General features: G+C 47.5%; 1 protein-coding gene across 1 annotated transcript in view; it reads left to right on the top strand.

Annotated features, from left to right (window-relative positions):
- AOAH (acyloxyacyl hydrolase) overlaps positions 1-15620 on the top strand; it is an 87622-nt gene that overhangs the window by 57120 nt on the left and 14882 nt on the right. The window contains exons 17-19 of the mRNA XM_065665364.1: positions 4317-4388; positions 10225-10261; positions 11111-11185. Coding sequence (XP_065521436.1) covers positions 4317-4388; positions 10225-10261; positions 11111-11185 — 184 coding nt within the window. The remainder of the gene's footprint in view (positions 1-4316; positions 4389-10224; positions 10262-11110; positions 11186-15620) is intronic.

Genomic DNA, 15620 nt, shown 5'->3' with positions numbered 1-15620 from the left:
ATGTTCCTTCAAAGCGAGACCCATCTAGAGCAACTGGGGCTAAAATATGGCATTTGAAGCTTGGCTGGAGTAAGTTTCTAATCATTCTGTGCTAAAATCTGGCACGTAGGCTGAAGCATGGTTTCTCAGCCAGAATAGTCTAGAGAATGGTATTTAAACAAGGCTGTACGAGAGTTTTAAGCTAAAAGTCAGTATAGATCCACCTTTAGAGTGGGACGTATTTGCATGTAAGGCTAAGCAAAATGCAGTCTGTTAGACCACGCTTTCCAAACTGCATCACTGCAGAGTTCAAGGTCTAGCATCCTCCTGAAAGTTCCACTAACTACTCATCCTCACCCTTCGGGCCCTGAAATATCTTCCGAAGTCTGCCTTTAAGTGCGTTGCTGGAACAGTGTCAATGCTGAACATATATACAGTGTTCAAATGCAACTGTAATTCTGGTCTTAAATGTTCCTTTCCAAACCAATTTGCAACTCAATCAGGTTCCGACTTAATTCATATTTAAGCTAAGTTTGCAGGAAAAAAAAGAAGAAAATGTTAAAAATTACTGGGACTTGTCCAATGAAAACGTTGGTTTGGAGTAGAAAATACAAGGGAGGTTGGTCAGAGAGGAATTCGTTTTAAAAAAAGTTTCATTATTTTGGGGTTCTTTTTATACTCTTCCGTGCTGTGACTTATGAAAGATCATATCTATAGCTCTATAGTGACCCTGTCAATATTCCTGTCACCTTTAAAGCTAAGAAGAGATGAACATTGCAAATGGCCAAGAAATCTTGTCCCCCTCCACTTCCTCTCATAGCTGTGAGCTGTGCCCTTGGATTAAGTGCTTTTTTTGCACACAAAACTATCACATTTAATGGCAGATTTGGAAGTTCCCTCCAGTCTTTAAAAAATGATTACTCTATGTATATATATGTATGTATGTATGTAGAGATACACGCAAGGACGAGAGAGAGGAAACCAACAGAAAGATAATTAAGCCAGACCCATTTTCACCTTGGTAGCTCATGCAGATCTACTGTAAGTAGGTCAAATATGCTGTTACATGCTTTAAACTGGCATCTGCTGTGCATTAGGCTGCTCAGAGCTTGGCTTCAGGATTTCTTCCCCCTCACACCCCCCCTTTTCTCGCCTCTCCTCCCCTTTCCATGCATCTCCCCCCGTCCTCTTACTATCAAACCCCATAGGCATGAACTCAAGCGTAGCTCCCATTCATCTGAAGGATGATTTTGGGAATGAGGACTTGGTGGCACCCACAAAATTTAGCTCTTCTTTGGCTCCTGAGCAACCTCTGACTCTGCTGGAGAAAGAATTACCCAACCTGCAGCGATGGTTTAAGGAAACCCCGCAATTGCTTCAACAGAAAGTGAAGCTAATGAATTCCATGGATTAAACCAGCCTGTAAGTTCTCTGGTTTTATGTTTGGACTGGATGAGCTTTAAGGTCCCTTCCACCACAAACCATTCTACGATAAGTAATTACTGCCACGGCTGTAGTTACCATTGCTGCTGTCCAGCGATGCTGCAGCCAAGTGCTTGAGTTTGCTGGAAGGATTTTTTGAGGGTGAAACCGCATTGATTTAAGAATTTCTCTTTCAGAAATCATTTGCCAATCTCCCAATGGCTTTCACCAACGAGCTTGACTGGCCCCAGTTCTCTGAGATCACTGGATTTCTGAACTCCACCATCGGGTAAGCCAACAGGCAGCATGGCCAAGTCATAGCAAGTCTTAAGGTCCCTTAAAGCATAGCAAGGAAAAGAAAGAAAAGAGTGCTTGAAAGGCAAGGTAAAAATGCTTATCAGCTCTGCTTGTGCTCACTCTCAAATCAACACTGGATCTAGGGATCTGGAAAAACCTGTTGAATATATAGACAATGCACAGTGCTCTGGCCTGGTCTTCCTGAAATTCAGGGTAGGTTTTAGAGCTGGTCAAACTGTGGCTTAGAAGGAGCTAAGGGGCAATGGGTTCAAACTTAAACAGGGGAAGTTTAAATTGGATATAAGGAGGAAATTCTTTCCTGTTAGGGTGGTGAGGCACTGGAATGGGTTGCCCAGGGAGGTTGTGAGTGCTCCATCCCTGGCAGTGTTCAAGGCCAGGTTGGATGAAGCCTTGGGTGGGATGGTTTAGTGTGAGGTGTCCCTGCCTATGGCAGGGGGGTCGGAACTGGATGATCTTGAGGTCCTTTCCAACCCTGTTCTATGGTTCTATGATTCTAAAAAATGAGGAATAAAACCTAAGCTCACTGTTTTCAGAATTCGAGGGCAGGCAGAAGGGGGCATTGCCGAAAACAACAAAAATCACCATTTTCCTTTCCTTTCTTTTTTTCCTCCACACCCCCACCCCATTTCCTCTTCCTCCTGTTTCTTTTTGCTGCTGGAACAGTGGAATAACCCCAGTATTACTTCACAGTGCTCCCTTTTTTGGGGCAATCTTTCTTCCACTTTGTTGCTTCCTCCCCCCCTCCCCCCATTTAGAGGGAAACAGCAAAAGAAGAGTTTGGAAGTGCCTGTGACCTATTTGCTGAGTTACATTGGCTCATGAATATGGGGAAGGGTGCAGGACTAGATGGGAAGAAAGAAGCCTCTGCCAGAAAGCGGTGAAGATGGAGCCCAAATGCAAAGCAGACGCTTTGAAACGCCTGCAGGATTAATTGTGGAGTTAAAAAGAAATACTTGTGATTTTGTTAATCATCTTTCTGGCCAGCATTAAGAGGCTTTTGGCTCCTGCCAGGGCTGGAGGATATCATCACCAACAGTGCCTGCTCTTTCTTTGACTTGCAGATGATTGTGATTTGCTATGTCTGCGATGGGTCACCAATACAGTGAAATGCCAAAGCAAGCATGAGTCAAGCCTAAAGAGGCTCCCTACCAACAGATTAAGAAGTTGGCAGAGTATATTCTTTTCGAGGAAAAAGATCTGTTGCACCACACACTTGTACTTTCTGCTTGCTTTCTTTCCTCCCTGTGCAAAAACCAGGTTCCCAGCCTCAGCTACATTCACAGTGTCTGCTTTAAGGTGGTATACTACTTGGCAAGCCAGTAGAGAAGAGCTGTGCAGCCTCCCCTTTCAGAGTCAGCACCAAAAACAACTGTTAAAAACCTACTACAATGCCCAGCTACTGAATACACAGCATTTAACGGGGCTCCAAAGAATCTAAAGTGATTCACAAGCGATCAGAGCTTAGTATTGACCCCGAAGATGTCAGTGTTAGGCCTTGGGTCAGTGTTAATCTCTTTCTTAATCTCTTCCACAGTTGGAAGAAGAAAAAGGAGGACTGTTTGGGACAGTGGGGCATTTTTAAGACGAGTAGCTCACAATCCCACATCACAATGACAGAGTGTGGTGGAGACTGGTTGGCAATGTGCAGTGGGAGGCTCCCATTTACTCTGAGCCTGCAGAAACAGAGACACAAACTGATGTGGTCCATGCCCATGATGCATGAAGAGGGACACTGCTTTTTAACTAATATCCTCTGACTGACAAGGTCTGTTTGCTTCTCCTCATTCACCTGCCTGCTGTGCTGAGAACCAAAGAGCTTGGGTGTTTCTTGTGTAGCCCATTACATGGTGACTGGTTGATATTATCATGCGTTTCTACGTAAATGGTTACTTTTTACTGCTAGTTTCAGAACTTGCTGTTGTCTCCTGTTTCTCTGCACTCATCCAAGTTTGCTGTTCTTAAGCCATTTGATTCCTTTGGTGTCCAAGTTCAAACGGAAAGCCGACAGCCCAGATATAAATACCCAGCTTCTCCTCAGCTTCCTTTTGTGCTGTTATCCTTTGCATTTGCATTTTCATCTTCTCAACAGTGCAAAGAAAAGGAGAGAACTAATCACAGTCAAGCATAACCTGTTTTCAGATCAATCCATCCAAGACTTATGGCATTGGGAAATGAATGCCCTGCCAATATTTCTTCTCTTTTATTTACTGTTCCATAACTACCAACAGAAAAGTCAATTAGTGAGCAATCAACAGAATTGTTTGGATAAATGATGTATGACAAAAAGGTTTTTTAAATCCTCATGTGAAAGACCAGGATAAAAGCATCCTGGATGGAACATTTTCAAAGAAGCTCCCCATCACTTTACAGCTTTGGAGAGGATATCTCAGCTTCCATTTTAGGCCACCTTGTTCAAGATCTAAAAGATTTATGACCCCAAAAAAGAGAGATGGTGAAACAGAAGTATATACATAACTGGGGCACAGAGCTGTTCAGAGATGAGAACACGCTTCCATTTTAACATCAGCTGTATTTTAACAACTATCAGGTGAGTTTAACAGTTTGCACTTCCTTGATTCCTTTCAGAGGCTGGACAGACTCTCTGTATCTACGCTTACGGAGCAGAAACCGCTGTAATCACAGAGACCTACAGAACATTTCCAAAAATGGTATGTTTTTTTCACTTTTTTAAAGAAAATCTTCCGCATCTGATATTTGAGTATGTGTTAATGACCACCTTTCTTTCAGAATCAAAGAGAAACTCCTTCCTAATGGCATAGCTTTCTAGTGGGAAAACAGAGAACAGCACTTATTTAACTCAGCATCTTTCCTCCTGGCTCTTGAGTAGGGAGGTGTGCAGCTTGATCACTTTTATCCATGCACCAAGTAAGAAATTCCACTGGCTAAAAACCAGTGTACCCCACTGTAACTCTATGGGGGGTTTTTTTGGCCATAAGGGGGGATTTAAAGGGATGTCAATAGTAGAGATGGAGCATGTCTCATAGCAAGGGTGTCCATGGTGTCCTGTGACATCCTTTGGAGCTGGAGGCCAGCAAACAGAAGTCCTTTTGCAAGACTGGGGTGGTCAATGTTGCAGGCATCTTGATGGGCTCTTAGAACAGATTATAAAGGAGGACACAAAGCTTAACTAAAACTGGGGCAAAACTCAAAATTGTGAAGTTTTAATGAATGAATGAATGTTGTGAGGCTGGCTTAACACCTTCTGAAGTAACACCCTGTGTTGCCAAGGGTATGTGCATCAGACTGCCTACCTAGAATTAAAGTGTCTTGTGTGGTACCTCACAGGGAATGTTTGTGTAGAAGAGGAAGATTAATGCAAGAAATAAGAGACAGGGAGAGAACCAGCTAAGCAGGGACAAGTAATGGGTTTGGGAGAGGAGCTGCACCCCTCACACATCTCTCCTGAGGCTGACAATGGTTAACATTTGGAGTGGTGAACTTGGAGCAAAGAGCAAGGTGCATGCCTGATGGCATCTGTGAATGATGCAAAATATGAACCATCCTGAAGTGGGCCACATGCTTACACAGGAATAATTCGGATGAGCCTGGGAACAGCAATGACAGCAACTGAGGCAAATACAACTGTACAGGACATGCACGGCAGAGCCAGTGCCGAGACGCTTGGCTGTAAACTTAGTGGCTCATCAGGTGGTGGAGGGGAGAGGCACTGGAGCGCCCGATAGAGCTGTGAAGAGACTAAGAAGGCTGCAAGGTGTATCACACACATAATTTTCTCTAGAGACAAGGAGACAAACCTTCCTCACATTGGCCACAGATAAGACCTCAGAAGTTGCCTAGGGAGGAATGACTTTGCTGAGGACACAAAGAAAGGCTTTGGGGAAGATTAGGGCAATGGAGACTTCCAAGGGGATGTTAAGACACCTTGGCAAGGCAAAAACTAAAAGGGATTTCAGCCTTGAATCTTTTCAAGGCATAAACACCAGAATGGGAAGAATGATTAAAGCTGAAGGATAGCGCTGGTACAAGAACATGGGTTTTCATTAATCCTACCTCTGTCTGGAAGGGAAATTTAATAACAAATGTTACTATCAAGGAGCGAAGACCTAGAATAGCCCTCAAAATGGAGGAGTGGGGCAAGAAAGAAACCCTGAGTTGTTTCAAGACAGATACGGATTAAATTTGTCAGAAGGGTTGTCTGAAAGGATGACATCAATCTCCCTTAGAAATTGAGGTTTATGATGTTAGCTTTTGTATCTTGGATTAGGTGATGTCCCTAACATCAGGTTTAAAAGACACTTGATTATTCTGTGATTGTCGCATTGTGTTTCTATTCTATTTAATTAATTTTCATGGTCAGAAAACTGGCTGCAGAACCTCAGGAGAATTTATTCTCTTCAGGGAGATAATTAGGGTTTATGGGATGCTCTTCCTCTCCAAAAGATGAGCCATGTTGGCTGCAAGTGAGGAGCACTGCAGCCACTAGTGGTGCTCAGAAACGTATCAAGTGCTTGGCATTTCTTATGAGATGTAGGGTCAGGAAAGGTCTGCCCCAGCCTCCCACCTCCAGCAGAGAGATGCTACCAGGCAGAGGAGGTTACACAGACAAGAAATGTGATGCAAGGATCATTTCCAGGCTTAGGTGGGCATTTTCATGTGGAAAAGTGACTTCTGATGCCAGCACTAATGCTCGTTAGTACACCTTTCTCCTTCCCAATCTACTTCAAGATGTCCCTGCTCATTGCAGGGGGGTTGGACTAGATAACCTTTGAAGGTCCCTTCCAACCCAAAGTGTTCTACGAGTCTATGATTTTATGATTCCTGTGGCACACATGGTGCTCCTGAGGCTTCAGATCTTTGCACATGTGTTTTACAATGTGTTTGGTGTCATGGGTCGGACACTTCTGGCTCTCTCATCTGACTTACTCATCACTAAGTCACAGGGCACTAGAGTTGGTGGCTCCCATTATCTCAGTCCCCCAGATGTGCTTTCTGGTGAAACAATAATAGAAAGGGCAAGCTAGGTGGTCAGTGGATGACCGGGAGTCAGTGGTTCCTCTCATTTATATCCAGTTCATCTCAGTACCCGATACCCATTACCTTGTTCTGTTCTCTTTACATTAAGGGGTTTGTACTTCCTGATCTTCCTTTTTCCCCATTCCTTCATAGACTTAAAAGAAAATACCTCTTACTGTGCGCATCGCTCCTTTTTCTCTCCATGCATATCCTTTGCACTTGCACTGCAGACACCTGCAGGACATAAAAGGAGGTGAGCCTGGGCCAGGGCAAAAGGCTCCAAAGAAAACTGAGAAGGGAATTTAAAAAAGGGAAAAACCATAAGTGATGGAAAATCCCAGGATATCTTCCCTGGGTATCTTCTAATCGTTGTGCTGACACCTCATGATAAAGGTTGGCTTTTATTGCCTCATTTGGTGTAATGGTTTCCCTGAAAGGGTGGATTTAAATGGTCACTCTCAGTGTCAGTACACCAAAAAGCTGGCCACCGACCTGACCTAGCCCCACCTGGGACAACTGACAGAGGATAATAATTCATAACAAACCTGTTCTATACCATCATTACTGCTTTCAGCTTGTGCTTGCACAAGCAGCTCCCAAGTCTTAATCAGTGTTTTTCATTGAAGAGCTTTGCTGAACAGATTTCTAGGGATTATTTTTACCGGGTCATTGTTTTAAATATGGTTTTGGTGTCTTTCCTGCCAGCAGCTTCTCACAGGGTTGAAGGCCATGGGCTATTTTCTGCTTTTGACTGTGAGGGCTGGCCATGAATACTCAATTGTGGGGTTGGAATGTTCTTCCAAACGTTCTCCAGCACTTGCTGAAGATCCCTTGTAATGTTAGAAGCATCCCGAGAGTAAAATCAGTTGCTGAAGTATTCCGAAGGAGCACTAGAATGTCCTCAGAATTTCTAAGTAATTACAGATCAGTCGGGTAGTTGTCATCCATGTTTTGCATGAGATGATTGGATAATGTGTGCTATTGCAGAACACAGGTATTGTACATTCCTTTGCCATTTGTAGTCTGATCTTGCATTCGATCAGACAAATAAGGCCTTGTTAACGCATGCTGTGGCTCGCTCTGCCATCAAGCACCAAATATCTCACATTGGCTTCAAACCAGGATAGAAAAATCTCATTTTGAGTATTTTTCTTTGTGTGCCTTGGGAATTCTAGTCCACCTGGAGTTCATCTGGGGAAAACCAGACACTTCTTTCTTTGCACTGGTGCACTTCCAATCGCTTTTGCAGAAAGAAGGAGCAAAAGAAGGCAATGAGCCATTCTTATCCACACAGCACATCTGGTGCTATCTGGACCCAGACTCCTCCAGTGCATGCTAGTGCTGCCGCCTGTCAGTCACACAAGGTCTAAGAGCAAGAAAATCAAGCGCAGCTCAGGTATGAGCGGGGTTTATGAGATTTAGGGTTTCTTACAAGCAGAAGCAAACCCAACTCTGACTCCTGAACCAAGACTCAACAACCCACTGAAGGTATCTGGAAAACCACAGAGAAGGGGGCAGGGGAGATACAGGAATGGCTGCGGGGACATTCAGTGGTTAAGGGTAACTGCTCTGCCTCATCTCTTTTTCTCTCTCAAATGTCTTCATCACATACTACATCCTGCATCACAAGAACATCCTTGAAAGCTCAATTTACCTACGAAAACAGTTTTCTGTAAAAAAAGCCCTTCATTTCCTTGATGTTTTTACTTGACTTGTAACTGCTAATGCTTTCCCAAGAGCTGCCTGTAACTCCGCACACTTGCAGAGGTAATGCATACCCACCAACAGCTTCTCGCTTATTTTGTAAATACATTTCTTGATTTCTGAAGATCCCAATAGTTTATTTGTGCCAGAACTGCAGCCCCAGCCTGGGGAGCTTTGCAGCTGAGTGGCTTAACAGAGGGTTGCTGAACAGTAGCTGAAAGAAGGGCTATTAAACACAAGCAAAAAGTCAGCTGGTGGTAGTTATGTTCCAAGCCATATTTTCTAACGGTTTTGTGGTGCTCTTATTCTGCTGAAAAGAGCTTCTTGATAGAAGGGCTGGATTTTGAATGGAGCAGCAACCCTTGGAGAGAAGCAGCAGACAGAGAGACAGATTCATTTGTAGCTCGGAAGAACTGGATTATTTAAATCATAAAGGATTTCTTGATGTATGCGGTCGGCATCACCGTGAGTGATAATAACAAAGGCACCACTATTAGAATGCAAAGTGTATTAATGCTGCCTTAGGAGTTTGTCTCAGATCTTTCCCCCATATCAATCCAGCAGGGATTTAATGATGTTCTGTCCCTGAGCGTCCCACCCGAGAACTGTGGGGAGGACAGGATTTGCTTCTCAAAGCACACTTCAGAGGTACAGTGCAGAAAAGAGAAGAGAAAGACCAGGCAAGAGCTAAATGAAGAATCAAGGGAGTGTAATACAAGAGGAGAAGGGGTGAGAAAAGAGGAGTGAAAAGACTGCAAAATAAGAGGAAGCACAAGCTGTAGGGCCCACTTCTCTGAAGCTGATGCTTCTGTACATTGATGTGAGGCGACCTTCTTGCAATCACAGTCCTAGTCTAATCTTGAACGAAGTATAAAGCCTTTCTGTCTCCCTGTTTGCTATCACTCTGGCACAGCAGATGATGGAATTGGATCTGTGTGCTATGGATAGTTGGGAAGTATATGCATGGCCTTTGAAGACCTGCTAGTATGTTTTATGCTTCCTAGGGGAGGGAAGGTTTGCATTCATTTGGGTGAATTGCTATCAAAATGCAGAGCTTCTCAGGAGGGGCGCTGGTGGGCTAATCCTATTTTTCCTAAATCTGCCACTCGGGGGCGGACCAATGCAGTCACCCCAATGCTGGTGCCTAGTGCTACTGAAGATGCTTTGTGGTATCTTTCTCACCTCCAGCTGCCTCTGCAGAAGTAAGTGCGCAATCACTCAGGCATCCTGTATTCTATCTGCCAGCCATGCTACAGGTGTCTTGGATATTCTGGGATGTCAAAAATGCCACTTGGTGCCTATGTTTAGGAACTGAATCAATCCAAACCTGGTATAGCTGCGAGATGGTTATTCTCTGAGAAGAGTGGGAACAGTTCCCTTTCCAATTTATAGGGAAAGTTAAAAGTAGATCGACTGTTAACAAGTCAGGTTGGCTGGTTTACAAGACACTACTACGTTCAACAGATGGAAAAATGCTGCCAGGTCTGGATTAAAAGCCAGATCTAAACAACCCAGGGCTTGAAAGTACCTGCTTTTCTACAGTCTGAAGCGTGGGACTCACTCAGGTCTCTGGATATAGCTTTACACCCAAAAGAGTTACAGAGATGACTTACCGTTTCATTAAAAATGGTGGCTGTAGCGAGACACTGTGGCAAGGGGGTGGAACTAGGGAAGCTCTAAGGTCCCTTTCCAACCCAAACCAGTGTCTGATTCTGTGATATATTCTTTGGAATATGCAACGACACTGTGGCTTGCACTTCACTCTGTTTGTCACTGTAACAATGTTGTACTATTCATCTTATTCAGGTGGCTCTTCAGGAAATCTCCTGCGCTTAATAAAAAGGTGAGTGTTTAATGGGATGCAAATGCTGGCTGTGGAGACAGAATTGTTGCTGGAGTCCTTAAAAGAAACAAGCAAAACACTGTAAGGGATGTATTATACACAAACCTCCTAAAAAGCACAGCTTCCTTTGCCTACTGTGCTCTTAAGTATGGGCTGTTTCTTGTTTAAATGGAGTGTGTTACTCCTGATTTGTTCCAATGTATATAGACATTGGAAAGTCCACTGTTACTATCTCCATAGGGGTAGGAACAATCAGCTATTGGATAGCAAGAGGAAGAAACTCCCCTTTTCAGATGAATTCAGGTGGCCTGTGGGGTGGTTGGGTTGGATTTAGTTTGCTTGTTGCTGATATAGGTCACATCCTAAAGGATTTATTGTTCTCTCCTATGGAAAAAATAGTTATGAGTCCTTGTCCCCTAACACTGAGCTTCAGACCAAATCCTGATTTGATCTGTAGCCCAGTCCTACACGTAAACTTAATTATGAGGCAAACATAGTCTGCTTCTCCCATCTCTGATTAAAAGCTTCCCATCTATGTTTATTTATGTCTTTGCCCTGAAATGAAACTACTTGATTTGTCTTCTGAATAATACAAAGATTGAAAGCCAGCAGGGAAAACAGTGGAAAAGACAAGTCCATAAGGGACAGAAGGGAAAAATGAAGGAAACCTGTATGTAATAAAGCTTACTAATGTATAAAAATATAGCATGGAAAAAAACCCCACCAAAACCCCCAAACCTATACAAATCTAAGCAGGCTACTTCCAGAGAGGATCTCATTGAGGCATGGTGTGTGATTCAGAGACAGAACATATTTCTCCATTAACATAGCTGCCTATTTATCTTTTAGCTTGGCCAGAAACCAGCTGTTGGACAATCCAGCCATAGTGATCTACGCTACGATTGGGAATGATGTCTGCAATGGGTAGGGTGTAAACCTAATTAACAGTCATAGTATCACAAATGTGAATGCTTTGGAGTGGTGCTGGTTGCTGGGGCAGTTACATCTCATTGCTTTGCACTTTCCTGTGGTTGCATTTGTACTTGTTTGCTGCATTTTTATGTTTCTTATGCTCTGTGGTGCACTCTTATGCTTCTGCTGGGATTACTGGTTGTGGCCTTTCTCCTCCTTGCTCTGTCCTAGTTCTGCAGTTCTTCTGCCCCTTTCTCCCACTTTGGCCCTTCTGCTCTCTTCCTTCTGCACTTCTTTCTGCAGTTCTTCCCCCCCCCCCTTTCTCCTCATTTTGCCTTTCTTCTACTCTCCTCCTGCACTCCTGTCCCTTTCTCCTCCTTTGGCCCTTATTCTGCTCTTCTCTTGCTGTACTTCAATCTTTCATCAATTGTTTCTCCTGCTGCCCTGTTCCTGCTCCTGGAGTTTTCTCCTGCTTTTGCTGATGTGCTTTACAGATTAGCCTGACAACCCATCCCTCGCAGGCTGCTAAAGGCAAGTCAGAGCTACACTAAGAAGCAGCAGGAGCTACTGAGGGTTACTTCCCACAGCATGAGAAGCAGTCTTGAAGAGCAGAGTCCTTCCAAGCACAAGAGGCCAAAGGAGCCCTAAGAAGGAGCCTAGCTCTGTATTGCACTGTACATGTAAAAAACAGCACCAGAATAAAACTAGCACAAGGGAAATAGACAGGGAGGAACATTCTGCATTCAGGGAAGCAAATGAAAAAGAATGGGGGTGCAGTACCTTAGAATCCCAGAGCTTCATCCAGAGCTTCAGCAGAGAGTGCCTCCAGCTCCCTTGACTTGTGAGGTGTGCAGCAAAGAGGAGCCACAGGTGGCGTCTGGATCTTTAATAGGGGTGGGAGCCAGCACCGGGAGTTCCTATTGGCTGTAGTCCATTCAGGGCAGAAAGCAGTACACCTGGGGAGAGGGTGGACATGTCAGCGTGGAGCTCCTGGCAGAAAGCAACAGGGATAAGCTCGGGCCCCCTTCCCTTCCCTTCCTTCCCTTCCCTTCCCTTCCCTTCCCTTCCCTTCCCTTCCCTTCCCTTCCTTCCCTTCCCTTCCCTTCCCTTCCCTTCCCTTCCCTTCCCTTCCCTTCCCTTCCCTTCCCTTCCCTTCCCTTCCCTTCCCTTCCCTTCCCTTCCCTTCCCTTCCCTTCCCTTCCCTTCCTTCCTTCCCTTCCCTTCCTTCCCTTCCCTTCCCTTCCCTTCCCTTCCCTTCCCTTCCCTTCCCTTCCTTCCCTTCCCTTCCCTTCCCTTCCCTTCCCTTCCCTTCCCTTCCCTTCCTTCCTCCCTTCCCTTCCCTTCCCTTCCCTTCCTTCCCTTCCCTTCCCTTCCCTTCCTTCCCTTCCCTTCCCTTCCCTTCCCTTCCCTTCCCTTCCCTTCCCTTCCCTTCCCTTCCCTTCCCTTCCCTTCCCTTCCCTTCCCTTCCCTTCCCTTCCCTTCCCTTCCCTTCCCTTCCCTTCCCTTCCCTTCCCTTCCCTTCCCTTCCCTTCCCTTCCCTTCCCTTCCCTTCCCTTCCCTTCCCTTCCCTTCCCTTCCCTTCCCTTCCCTTCCCTTCCCTTCCCTTCCCTTCCCTTCCCTTCCTTCCCTTCCCTTCCCTTCCCTTCCCTTCCCTTCCCTTCCCTTCCCTTCCCTTCCCTTCCCTTCCCTTCCCTTCCCTTCCCTTCCCTTCCCTTCCCTTCCCTTCCCTTCCCTTCCCTTCCCTTCCCTTCCTTCCCTTCCCTTCCTTCCCTTCCTTCCCTTCCCTTCCCTTCCCTTCCCTTCCCTTCCCTTCCCTTCCCTTCCCTTCCCTTCCCTTCCCTTCCCTTCCCTTCCCTTCCTTCCCTTCCCTTCCCTTCCCTTCCCTTCCCTTCCCTTCCCTTCCCTTCCCTTCCCTTCCCTTCCCTTCCCTTCCCTTCCCTTCCCTTCCCTTCCCTTCCCTTCCCTTCCCTTCCCTTCCCTTCCCTTCCCTTCCCTTCCCTTCCTTCCCTTCCCTTCCTCCTTCCCTTCCCTTCCCTTCCCTTCCCTTCCCTTCCTTCCCTTCCCTTCCCTTCCCTTCCCTTCCTTCCCTTCCCTTCCCTTCCCTTCCCTTCCCTTCCCTTCCCTTCCCTTCCCTTCCCTTCCCTTCCTTCCCTTCCCTTCCCTTCCCTTCCCTTCCCTTCCCTTCCCTTCCCTTCCCTTCCCTTCCCTTCCCTTCCCTTCCCTTCCCTTCCCTTCCTTCCCTTCCCTTCCCTTCCCTTCCCTTCCCTTCCCTTCCCTTCCCTTCCCTTCCCTTCCCTTCCTCCCTTCCCTTCCCTTCCCTTCCTTCCCTTCCCTTCCCTTCCCTTCCCTTCCCTTCCCTTCCCTTCCCTTCCCTTCCCTTCCCTTCCCTTCCCTTCCTTCCCTTCCCTTCCCTTCCCTTCCCTTCCCTTCCCTTCCCTTCCCTTCCCTTCCCTTCCCTTCCCTTCCCTTCCCTTCCCTTCCCCTTCCCTTCCCTTCCCTTCCCTTCCCTTCCCTTCCCTTCCCTTCCCTTCCCTTCCCTTCCCTTCCCTTCCCTTCCCTTCCCTTCCCTTCCCTTCCCTTCCCTTCCTTCCCTTCCCTTCCCTTCCCTTCCCTTCCCTTCCCTTCCCTTCCCTCCCTTCCCTTCCCTTCCCTTCCCTTCCCTTCCCTTCCCTTCCCTTCCCTTCCCTTCCCTTCCTTCCCTTCCCTTCCCTTCCCTTCCCTTCCCTTCCCTTCCCTTCCCTTCCCTTCCCTTCCCTTCCCTTCCCTTCCCTTCCCTTCCCTTCCCTTCCCTTCCCTTCCCTTCCCTTCCCTTCCCTTCCCTTCCCTTCCCTTCCCTTCCCTTCCCTTCCTTCCCTTCCCTTCCTTCCCTTCCCTTCCCTTCCCTTCCCTTCCCTTCCCTTCCCTTCCCTTCCCTTCCCTTCCCTTCCCTTCCCTTCCCTTCCCTTCCCTTCCCTTCCCTTCCTTCCTTCCCTTCCCTTCCCTTCCCTTCCCTTCCCTTCCCTTCCCTTCCTTCCCTTCCCTTCCCTTCCCTTCCCTTCCCTTCCCTTCCCTTCCCTTCCCTTCCCTTCCCTTCCCTTCCTTCCCTTCCCTCCCTTCCCTTCCCTTCCCTTCCCTTCCTTCCCTTCCCTTCCCTTCCCTTCCCTTCCCTTCCCTTCCCTTCCCTTCCCTTCCCTTCCCTTCCCTTCCCTTCCTTCCCTTCCCTTCCCTTCCCTTCCCTTCCCTTCCTTCCCTTCCCTTCCCTTCCCTTCCCTTCCCTTCCCTTCCCTTCCCTTCCCTTCCCTTCCCTTCCCTTCCCTTCCCTTCCCTTCCCTTCCCTTCCCTTCCCTTCCCTTCCCTTCCCTTCCCTTCCTTCCCTTCCCTTCCCTTCCCTTCCCTTCCCTTCCCTTCCCTTCCCTTCCCTTCCCTTCCCTTCCCTTCCCTTCCCTTCCCTTCCTTCCCTTCCCTTCCCTTCCCTTCCCTTCCTTCCCTTCCCTTCCCTTCCCTTCCCTTCCCTTCCCTTCCCTTCCCTTCCCTTCCCTTCCCTTCCTTCCCTTCCCTTCCCTTCCCTTCCCTTCCCTTCCCTTCCCTTCCCTTCCCTTCCCTTCCCTTCCCTTCCCTTCCCTTCCCTTCCCTTCCCTTCCCTTCCTTCCCTTCCCTTCCCTTCCCTTCCCTTCCCTTCCCTTCCCTTCCCTTCCCTTCCCTTCCCTTCCCTTCCCTTCCTTCCCTTCCCTTCCCTTCCCTTCCCTTCCCTTCCCTTCCCTTCCTTCCCTTCCCTTCCCTTCCCTTCCTTCCCTTCCCTTCCCTTCCCTTCCCTTCCCTTCCCTTCCCTTCCCTTCCCTTCCCTTCCCTTCCCTTCCCTTCCTTCCCTTCCCTTCCCTTCCCTTCCCTTCCCTTCCCTTCCCTTCCTTCCCTTCCCTTCCCTTCCCTTCCCTTCCCTTCCCTTCCCTTCCCTTCCCTTCCCTTCCCTTCCCTTCCCTTCCTTCCCTTCCCTTCCTTCCCTTCCCTTCCCTTCCCTTCCCTTCCCTTCCTTCCCTTCCCTTCCCTTCCCTTCCCTTCCCTTCCCTTCCCTTCCCTTCCCTTCCCTTCCCTTCCCTTCCCTTCCCTTCCTTCCCTTCCCTTCCCTTCCTTCCCTTCCCTTCCCTTCCCTTCCCTTCCTTCCCTTCCCTTCCCTTCCCTTCCCTTCCCTTCCCTTCCCTTCCCTTCCCTTCCCTTCCCTTCCTTCCCTTCCTTCCCTTCCCTTCCCTTCCCTTCCCTTCCCTTCCCTTCCCTTCCTTCCCTTCCCTTCCCTTCCCTTCCCTTCCCTTCCCTTCCCTTCCCTTCCCTTCCCTTCCCTTCCCTTCCTTCCCTTCCCTTCCCTTCCCTTCCCTTCCCTTCCCTTCCCTTCCCTTCCCTTCCCTTCCTTCCCTTCCCTTCCCTTCCCTTCCCTTCCCTTCCCTTCCCTTCCCTTCCCTTCCCTTCCCTTCCCTTC

This window comes from Lathamus discolor, chromosome 2 (genome assembly GCF_037157495.1).
Source record: "Lathamus discolor isolate bLatDis1 chromosome 2, bLatDis1.hap1, whole genome shotgun sequence".
NCBI lineage: Eukaryota > Metazoa > Chordata > Aves > Psittaciformes > Psittacidae > Lathamus > Lathamus discolor.
This window is presented reverse-complemented; position numbering and strand designations above follow the sequence as displayed.